This window comes from Heterodontus francisci, chromosome 5 (genome assembly GCF_036365525.1).
Source record: "Heterodontus francisci isolate sHetFra1 chromosome 5, sHetFra1.hap1, whole genome shotgun sequence".
NCBI classification, from domain to species: Eukaryota; Metazoa; Chordata; class Chondrichthyes; order Heterodontiformes; family Heterodontidae; genus Heterodontus; species Heterodontus francisci.
Window position 1 is genome coordinate 129,730,656 of NC_090375.1, and position 10,926 is coordinate 129,741,581.

The 10,926-nt window shown below is 41.3% G+C and overlaps 1 protein-coding gene across 1 annotated transcript in view; it reads left to right on the forward strand.

Moving 5' to 3' along the window:
* The window catches only part of zc2hc1a (zinc finger, C2HC-type containing 1A), a 75,797-nt gene extending 69,265 nt beyond the window's left edge, over positions 1 to 6,532 (forward strand). The window contains exon 9 of the mRNA XM_068032091.1: positions 1,303 to 6,532. Coding sequence (XP_067888192.1) covers positions 1,303 to 1,492 — 190 coding nt within the window. The 3' untranslated portion in view covers positions 1,493 to 6,532. The remainder of the gene's footprint in view (positions 1 to 1,302) is intronic.
* The last annotated feature ends 4,394 nt before the right edge of the window (positions 6,533 to 10,926 follow it).

The window sequence follows — 10,926 nt, forward strand, 5'->3', positions numbered from 1 at the left end:
TGAAACAATGTTTATGGGAGGGACACTTTGCAAGTTTCTATGAGAAAAAGTTGATATATGGACATTCCAGTACATTTTCAATACAGTGTGGGCAGAGAAAGAAAGGTATGTTATTGGTACTATAAACAGAAAGGAAAACTGCTGAAGGCACTGAGGAACTAAATTTTATACCTGAGACAAGCTTCCTTCCATATACCCGTGCCTTTGCTAGCATTGTCTATTTCCGTTTCCATAGCTTCGCCCAACCCAGTCCATGCATCAGCTCATCTGTTGCTGAAACCCTCATCCATGCCTTTGCCTCTGACCTTAACGATTCCAATGCACTCCTGGCCGGCCTCCCCTGTTTTACTGTCTGTAAACTTGCGGTCATCCAAAACTCTGTTGCTTGTGTCCTAACTCGCACCGGTGCTCGTTGACATACATTGGCTCCCAGTTAAGCAATGTCTTGATTTTAAAATTCTCATCCTTGTTTTCAAATCCCTCCATGGTCTCGTACCTCCCTATCTCTGTAATCTGCTCCAGTCCCACAATCCTGCAAGATAGCTGCACTCCTAATTCCAGCATCTTAAGCATCCCCTATTTTAATCACTCCACCATTGGTGGCAATGCCGTCAGCTGCCTGGACCAAAGAACAAAGAAAATTACAGCACAGGAACAGGCCCTTCGGCCCTCCAAGCCTGCGCCGATCCAGATCCTCTATCTAAACATGTCGCCTATTTTCTAAGGGTCTGTATCTCTTTGCTTCCTGCCCATTCATGTATCTGTCTAGATACATCTTAAAAGACACTATCATGCTCGCATCTACCACCTCTGCTGGCAACGCGTTCCAGGCACCCACCACCCTCTGCGTAAAGAAATTTCCACACACATCCCCCCTAAACTTTTCCCCTCTCACTTTGAACTCGTGACCCCTAGTATTTGAATCCCCCACTCTGGGGGGAAAAAGCTTCTTGCTATCCAGACCCTAAGCTCTGGAATTCCCTCCCTAAACCTCTTTGCCTCTCTGCCTCTCTTTCTTCCTTTTAAGATGCTCCTTTAAAACTTGCATCTTTGATTAAGCTTTTGGTCATCTGCCTTATTATCTCCTTATGTGGCTCAGTGTTAAGTTTTGCTTTATTGTGCTCCTGTGAAGCATCTTGGGGTGTTTTATTACGTTAATGGCATTAGACAAATACAAGTTGTATGTATTACCATTAAGATTGCATGATATTGGAATGTGATTATACCTATGGGGATTGTGAATGATTAAAGATGTAACCTTACCTCAGAATCTTGATAAAATATAACACTTTTCTTTTCCAGGAACAGTGTGAAATCTGGTTTAGACACCAAGGATAATTCCCTGACTTTCAATGATGGGATCACAAAAGGCAATGTTAGAAGTTCAGCTGGTCAACAACTGCCAAGATTTTGTCATGAATGTGGAACCAAGTATCCTGTGGAGTGCGCAAAGTTCTGTTGTGAATGTGGAGTGAGAAGGGTGACCCTTTGATCGTGCAGTGTAAATATATCCAAGGAAAACATGCTAATGCAATTTTCAAAGCTCGTTGCATTTAAGCATTGCACTGCTCAATATTACATTAGCAGATTAAGCAACTGTTACGAACATTTACACAAGAAACTAAATGCATCTTGTAAAGGAAAATTACTACTTTAATCTTTGAATTTTATGTTGTGCAATGTAGCAAACATGAAATAGCGAGGAACATTAATTTTGTTACAAATCCTTCATTTCAGCATTGTTTACAAATGGCAATCCGATTATAGCAGAGTTAATCGATTTCTTTTCAGTTGAGTGCAAAATACTAAAATTGCAGAGTTGGACTGGTGCCTTCATCATGAATCTTGGTAAGGTGGGAGAGGCAAAGCATGTCTTTTTCATTCGTTCGGGGGATGTGGGCATTGCTAGCTATGCCAGCATTTATTGCCCATCCCTAATTGCCCTTGAGAAGATGGTGGTGAGCTGCCTTCTTGAACTGCTGCAGTCCATGGGGTGTTGGGACTCCAACAGTGCTGTTAGGAAGGGTATTCCAGGATTTTGACCCAGCGATAGTGAAGGAATGGCAATATAGTTCCAAGTCAGGATGGTGTGTGGCTTGGAGGGGAACTTGCAGGTGGTGCTGTTCCCATGCATCCTCCTAGGTGGTAGAGGTTGTGGGTTTGGAAGGTGTTGTCTAAGGAGCCTTGGTGAGTTGCTGCAGTGCATTCTGTAGATGGTACCCACTGCTTCCACTGTGTATCTCTGGTGAAGGCAGTGAATGTTGAAGGTGGTGGATGGGGTGCCAATCAAGCAGGCTGTTTTGTCCTGGATAATGTCAAGCTTCTTGAGTATTGGAGCTGCACCCATCCAGGCAAATGGGGAGTATTCGTTCACACTCCTGACTTGTGCCTTGTAGATGGTGGACAGGTATTGGGGAGTCAGGAGGTGAGTTACTTGCCGCAGAATTCCCAACTTCTGACCTGCTCATGTAGCCACAGCATTTATGTGGGTGGTCAGTTCAGTTTCTGGTCAATGGTGAACCCCCCCCCCTCCCAGGATGTTGATCGTGGGGGATTCAGCGATGGTAATGCCATTGAATGGCAATGGGGAGATGGTTAGATTCTCTCTTGTTTGAGATGGTCATTGCCCGCCACTCGTGTGGTGCGAATGTAACTTGCCACTTATCAATCCAGACCTGTTGTCCAGGTCTTGCTGCATAAGGACACAGGCTGCTTCAGTATCTGAGGAGTCATGAATGGTGCTGAACATTGTGCAGTTATCAGCGAACATCCCCATTTCTGACCTTATGGAGGGAACGCCATCGATGATGCAGCTGAAGATGGTTGGGCCTACGATACTGCCCTGAGGAAGTCCTGTAGTGATGTCCTGGAGCTGAGATGATTGACCTCCAACAACCACAACCATCTTCATTTGCGCTAGGTATGATTCCAAACAGCGGAGAGATTTTTCCCGATTCCCATTGACTCCAGTTTTGCTAGGGATCCTTGATGTCAAGTGCAGTCACTCTCGCCTCGTCTCTGGAGTTGAGCTCTTTTGTCCATGTTTGAACCAAGGCTGTAATGAGGTCAGGAGCTGCGGGGCCCTGGTGGAACCCGAACTGAGCATCAGTGAGCAGGTTATCGCTGAGCAAGTGCCACTTGATAGCACTGTCGATGACACCTTCCATCACTTTGATGATGATCGGGAGTAGACTGAAAGGACGGTAATGGCTAGGTTGGATTTGTCTTGCTTTTTCTGCACAGGACATACCGGGCAATTTTCCAAATTGCCGGGTAGATGCCAGTGTTGTAGCTGTACTGGAACAGCTTGGCTAGGGGGCGAGGCTAGTTCTGGAGCACAAGTCATTCATCCTATTGCCGGAATGTTGTCAAGGCCCATAGTCTTTGCAATATCCAGTGCCTTCAGCCGTTTCTTGATTATCATGTAGAGTGAATCGGATTAGCTGAAGACTGGCATTTGTGATGCTGGGGACCTCAGGAGGAGGCCGAGTTGGATCATCACTCGGCATTCCTGGCTGAAGACGGGTGCAAATGTTCCAGCCTTGTCTTGTGCATTGATATGCTGGGCTCCCCTATCATTGAGGTTGGGGATGTTTGTGGAGCCACCTCCTCCTGTTAATTGTTTAATTGTCCAACCCCATTTATGACTGGATGTGACAGGACTGCAGAACTTAAATCTAATCCGTTGGTTGTGGGATCGCTTAGCCCAGTCTCTTGCATGCTGCTTCTGCTGTTAGGCATGCAAGTAGTCCTGTTTTGTAGCTTCACCAGGCTGACACCTCATTTTTAATGTATCCTTGTTTTGCTTCTGGCATGCTCTCCTGCACTCTTCATTGAACCAGAGTTGGTCTTCTGGCTTGATGGTAATCGTAGAGTGGAGGATATGCCGGGCCATGAGGTTACAGATTGTGGTTGATTACAATTCTGCTGCTGATGGCCCACAGTGCCTCATGGATGCCCAGTTGTAATGAATGAGTGTCCACATAAATTCCACTTGTGGCCAGGTAAAAGCAAAATTCAACATTTTACTTGGGAAAATTTTTTCCCTAGTTTTTATGTTGTGGCTCGGCACTGAACTTTCATCCTATTATAACTTCAAACCTGCTGTTCATTGAGTATGAAATAAATTTGGTAAACCAAATGGAAATATTATGTTGGCCAATAAAAAAATTAAAACTGAATATACCATGAACATAACCAAAGAGTAAATTGAGTTAAATGAGCTTCCTCACAAATGATGTTTGAAATCAATTCAAGTTGAAAGCATTAATTTTGCCTTGTATCTATTCATTCATTTAAATCTAGTGTGCAAACATGTGACTATCATAGGAAATGATTAAAAAAAACCTGTGGCTGCAACAAATTACGGAAGCACAAAATGACTGGGGTTTGATGTGTGTGTGGAAGATGTCAGTATAAAGCCAATTTATTTTGGCAAGTGTCTCCAACCGGCCCTAAGGGTTGGTAAACAAATATTTTGTCACTTTGCAGAGTGTATCAAAACTGCTGACTGTTCCTGTAATAATCTGAAATAATTAAGCGTTTAGGCGGTATACTATTATTGAAAGTACGTATTGCCATTATTTTGCAGATTATTGTGACAATGCAGTACTGAGAGGTTATACAGTGCTGAAAAACTGGTATCTACTAACTTAATGATGTTGAATTACAATTCTTTCACCTTGTAATCTTATGTGATGCTTTGGAGTTATACTTCATTGGTCTGTTAGTATTTATGCCCCTGTGTTTATTTCACATGGGTAAAGTATGCTTCATGTGAATTATCTGTTGTTTCTAATGAGCAAAGTAAACCGAATAATATATTATGTTCAAGCATTCAAATCCGTGGATTTCTTGAATAAAATAAAAGGTAAGACCTTTTTTCTGAAATTCTCAAACTTTGTTAACTTTTCCCACATAGAAGGAAGCCAGTATAAATGTTTCCCATTCAGGATTTGCATGCTTATTCATTGATTTGTTACCCCAAAATCACAATCGTTCTGCTCAAAAGGAAGGTATAGTTGATCTCACATTTGTGTATTAAGGTGCCAGACGTGACTCTGTGGTAGCAGTCTCACCTCTGAATCAGAACGTTGTGGGATCACACATCACTCCCAAGATTTAAGCATGTAATCTAGGCTGACAAGTCATTGCAGTTCTGAGGGAGTGCTCCACTGTAAGAGCTGCTGTGCCATCTTTTGCATGAGACATGAAATCAAGGACCTATTTGCCCCCTCAGGTAAAATTGAAAGATCCCATGCCACTATTTGAAAAAGAGCAGGGGAGTTTGCCTGATATCCTGGCCAAATTTTATCCCTCATCGAAAATCGTTTGTTTAAAAGAATTATCTGGTCATTTATCTCATTGCTGTTAATGGGATCTTGCTGTATCCCATGTTACACTACATTTGAAAAGTACTTCATTGTCTGTGAGCACATCCGAAGATTGTGGGAAGTGCTATAGAAATACAAGTTCTTTCAGTCTTTAATGTGAAATTATTTGGGTGGAAAGATTGTGAAAATAACTCATTAATATAACACATGGTAAAAACCAACACCGTTCTGTCAGTAAGTGCATTAAATAATGGCCTAGAAATTGCACAATGAAGTAATAGTATAAGAATGCTTAATGTATTTCATGAAATTCCTTCCTTTATTTTAAATGGGTTAAGATCAATTTTTAAAAAGCAGAGGGAAGAGTTTGTGCATATTTTAGAATCACATGGAGTAATCTCAAGGCCTCTGTTAAGCAAAGGGCAGAATTTGAGACATAAAAGCTATTTATACAAAAACATCTTTACAGACTCTCAATTGTTAGGGGAAAATAAAAGCTCTGATGTGCAGTTACTGAATGTAGAATATATCTAAAAACAGTTGTAAATTGCTTGTTATTATCCGTTAATTGACATTGTGCTCTTTCCACCTTAGTTTTTTAATTTGAACAGTACTTGCATTTTTCTTAAAAAGCAGGTCAAAATGAGAATGGGTTTTAAATCCCTAGCATACTGCTTTATCAGCTATTTTACCCACATACTGGGAAGATACCTGACCGTAAAAAGATAAAGGAAATAGAGGGATCGTGTGACAAATTCCAGGATGAATTAATGGGCTGGTTATTAACACCCAAAAAAACGGGTGAGTTGAGTTCAGGTGAGAGATTAAAATTTTAAGAGTCTGAAACCAGCTAACCCGCTCCCAGGAGGCAGATTGGCGATTTTAACATGTCAATGAAGCTGGCTGACTCTGATTTAACCAGCTTTGCAGGTTTAACGGTGACCAGCTGTGTTTTCTAGGCTGCGGGAAAACCTGGCAGTTGAAGGGAGATGAGGAAAGCTTCAAGGAGGAGCTAAGTGCCTTTACTGCACTTCTTGTGAACCAGGAGCAGCAAGAATGCCACCCCTCCTTGTTCCGTTCCCTCACCCACAGGGAACAGACACCCCTCCACCTCCTATCTATCTATCTATATAGGGCAGGATCCCCAAAGACACATTGTACAGCGAGCTCGCCACTGGTATCAGACCCACCGGCCGTCCATGTCTCCGTTATAAAGACGTCTGCAAACGCGACATGAAATCGTGTGACATTGATCACAAGTCGTGGGAGTCAGTTGCCAGCATTCGCCAGAGCTGGCGGGCAGCCATAAAGACAGGGCTAAATTGTGGCGAGTCGAAGAGACTTAGTAGTTGGCAGGAAAAAAGACAGAGGCGCAAGGGGAGAGCCAACTGTGCAACAGCCCCAACAAACAAATTTCTCTGCAGCACCTGTGGAAGAGCCTGTCACTCCAGAATTGGCCTTTATAGCCACTCCAGGCGCTGCTTCACAAACCACTGACCACCTCCAGGCGCGTATCCATTGTCTCTCGAGATAAGGAGGCCCAAAAGAAAGAAAGAAGAATATATATATATATATTGCTCTTTTGTCAATTCTTTCCCTCTTTCTATCCCAACTGTGTTGATCTTTTTTCAGCTCATCCTCTAATGAAGTGTCTCTATTTTGTTATCTTTAGTAAAAACTGAGGCAAAGTAATTATTCAGTACTTCTATCATTCCTTGTCATGTTGTTGAAGACCCTTGAGAAAGTAAATCAATCTCACCCTAGTCACATGTTTGAGATTGCCACAAACTAGGACTTGGTCCTATGTGCTCAAGCTCAAGAAGAGGGAATGTACATTGATATTTTAGATTTAGATTTAAATAGTTTACACAGATGGTAATGAGCAATTGAATGGGCTGCCAAGGAGGCTGTAGAAGCAGACAGTGAGGAAGAGGTAAGGTTGAAAGAAGTACGGTTGGATAAATATTTGAGGGAGTGGCCATCTGACAGTATTAGTTTCTGGTACTAATCAGAAAAACTGCAGTGTGTTTTCTGGCCCTGCACTTCGTATATAACCCGTAAACTGTCGAATGTAAATGACCAGTGATTTTTAAATTGGAATGGTTGAACCACTTTTTTATTCCTTCGTGGGATGTGGTTATCACTGGCAAGGCCAGCATATGTTGCCCATCCCTAATTGCCCTTCACAACTGAATGACTTGCTAGGCCATTTCAGAGGACAGTTAAGAGTCAACCACATTGCTGTAGGTCTGGAGTCATGTGTCGACCAGACCAGGAAAGTGTGGCAGATTTCCTTCCCGAAACAACATTAATGAATCAGATGGGTTTTTATGATCAATAGTTTCATGGCGCCATGACTAGCTTTTCAATTCCATATTTTTTAATTTATTCATTGAATGTATTATTTAATTGAATTTAAATTCAACCAGCTGCCATGGTGGGATTTGAACCCATGCCCAGGGCATTAGCCTGGAACTTTGGATTACTAGCTCAGTGACATTACCACCACACCACCTAAAATAGAAATGTATTTAATTTCTCTTTTTTTTTCTTTCTCCCCACCCCCCCCCTGCCAAACCACCCCACCAATCTCCCAAAAATGAAAAGAATATGAGTACTTTGGAGCTGATGTTCATTACCTATTTTCAGTGTGGACTGATGAACTAATTTTCATGCTGTAAGGGCAGCATTGCATTAATCAAGATGCATATACTGAATATCTATTCCATGCAGTATTGTTTATATATAATTTTACTGCAGTAAAATTCTTTAGATTTTCCCACAATCTACACAAATCCACACTAGCCATCCCTAAAGTTCTTTCACAGAGAAGTTCAACATTGTTTCTGGTTTTCAGAGAAGATGAGAGCAAGAGACTTCTAATTTCAGACAGAAGGTTGGGCAGAGCTTTCAGCTATAACATTCTGTAGTGTTGTTACTGAATCATTTCTCATTTTCTTTAAATCAAGAAATCTAAATGCAACCCCACAATAATAAATCTGTGAACATAATGTTTCTTTTTTAAAAGTATTTCTTCATCCTGAAACACTTAACTTGGGCCCAAGTTAAAGAATGGTGCTCCTTTTTTAAAATGAGACACATCTTGTGATTGCTGGAAAGCTGATACTTGAATCTGTTGTGCATCTCCTACTTTATTTTCCCTTTCCCAGCCTCAAAATTCCTATTCAAGTCCTCAATTTGAGCAGAGGCAGGGAAAACACTCATCTCAAAATGTTGCCATTAGCTGAAAATGCTGGAAGTGGCTAGCCTCCACCAGATAATTTAAAGGTAATACAATTCCAGAGGAAGTCTCCATGCTGATAGCTGGCATTTTGGCATCTGGTATTTATTATTTAGAAGTTAACAGCTTATTGAATTGTCTGTTGGAATGCAATAATTACAGATTTATCAAGGAAAATAGGGAATCTGACACAGAAGCCTAATAATCCTTAGGAATAACTGGTTACCTTCCCTGCTTACATTTGGTAAAAAATTTACATAGGTGAAATGTTTGTTTTGAATGTGAGGTAACTTTCTTTGTTCTTTGCACATTTTTCTTGAAACACATTAGGAACATTATGTTCTTTTAGTTAACAAATATTTGTGCCTAAATTTATTTTAACTCTAAAATTGATATAAAAATTAACTCTGAAATTGGCAAATGCAAAATATAACTGGACAAAAAATTGGGTAAGGTTTGAGTTTAAATTTGCTTGAGTTGTAGTAACTGAGGACTGATTTTAATTCATCCTTTTTTAAGAGCCCAGAACCATTTGAGTCTCAAAATGGAACTGGGATTGGTTAATCCAGTAAGAATATGTCTTTAATGTGCTTTAGTACTGTATATGTCTCATAAACCTACATTGTAATAGTCATTAGGGATATTTTTTAAACCATTCATTTGAAAAGCTGTGTACTTTGAGCTCAATTTATTTTACTACTTGGAAGTGTTAAGAATGTGCACTATGTAGCTTCAGAGTAAATAAATAATGTATTAAGATCTCTAGAACTTTTGCATGTTTACTTATCAAAAGTACAGTCAAGCATTCAGAGTAAAGGCACCTCTAGGTAGCAGCGATCACAATATGATTGAATTTTACATCCAGTTTGAAAGAGGGAGGAGTGGGTCTAAGACTAGTATTTTAAACTTAAATAAGGGCAACTATGTGGGCATGAAAGCTGAGCTAGCTGAAGTAAACTGTGTTATTAAGCTAGGAGATAGATCAATAGAGAAGCAGTGGCAGGCATTTTAAGGGCATATATCAGAATAAGTATATTCCTACTATAAAGAAAAAATCTAAGGGGAGGACCCACCATCCGTGGTTAACTTAAGAAGTTAAGGAAAAAGTGTGTAATTGCACAAAGATGAATGGCAGGTCAGTTGATTGGTCAGAATGTCAAGAATGGCAGAATGGCTAAAAGGTTAATTAGGAGAAAGAAATTAGAGTATGAGAGGAAGCTAGCTCGAAATGGAAAAACGGATAGCAAGAGTTTCTACAGGTATTTAAATAGGAAAAAAGTAAGTAAAGTGAGTGTTGGTCCTCTGGAGAGTGAGAATGGGGAGTTAATAGATAAGGAAATGGCAGATGAAATGAACAAATATTTTGCTTCTGTCTTCACTATAGAGGATACTAAAAACATTCCAGTAACAGCTGTAAATCAGGAAGTGGAAGGAAGAGAGGAACTGGCTGAAATTATAATCACCAAGGCAGCAGTACTGAGCAAACTGATGGAGCTGCGGGACGACAAGTCCCCAGGTCCTGATGGCTTCATCCTAGGGTCTTAAAAGAGGTGGCTAATGAGGTAGTAGATACGATGGTGTTAATTTTTCAAAATTTGCTAGATTCTGGAAAGGTTCCATCAGACTGGTAAGTAGCAAATATAACCCCTCTATTCAGGAAATGGGGGAGGCAGAAAACAGGTAACTATCGGCCAGTTAGCTTGACATCTGTCGTGGGGAAGGTGTTAGAATCGATCATTAAGGAGGCTATAGCTGGGCACTTAAAAAAAAAAACCAAGGTAATCTGGAATAGTCAGCGTGGTTTTGTGAAAGGGAAATCATGTTTAACCAATTTATTGGAGATTTTTGAAGGAGTAATATGCACTGTGGATAAAGGGGAGCCCATTGACGTACTGTACTTGGATTTCCAGACGGCATTTGACAGGGTTTTTTAATTCATTCATGGGGTGTGGGCATCGCTAGCCAGTCCAGCATTTATTGCCCATCCCTGACTGCCCTTGAGAAGGTGGTGGTGAGCTGCCTTCTTGAATCGCTGCAGTCCATGGGAGGTAGGTACACCCACAGTGCTGTTAGGAAGGGAGTTCCAGGATTTTGGCCCAGCGACAGGATGATGTGTGACATGGAGGGGAACTTGCAGGTGGTGGTGTTCCCATGCATTTGCTGTCCTTGTCCTTCTAGTTGGTAGAGGTCGTGGGTTTGGAAGTTGCTGTCTAAGGAGCCTTGGTGCGTTGCTGCAGTGCATCTTGTTGATCCTGTAAGTCGGTGGTGGAGGGAGTGAATGTTTGTGGATGGGGTGCCAATCAAGCGGGCTGCTTTGTCCTGGATGGCATTGAGCTTCTTGAGTGTTGTTGG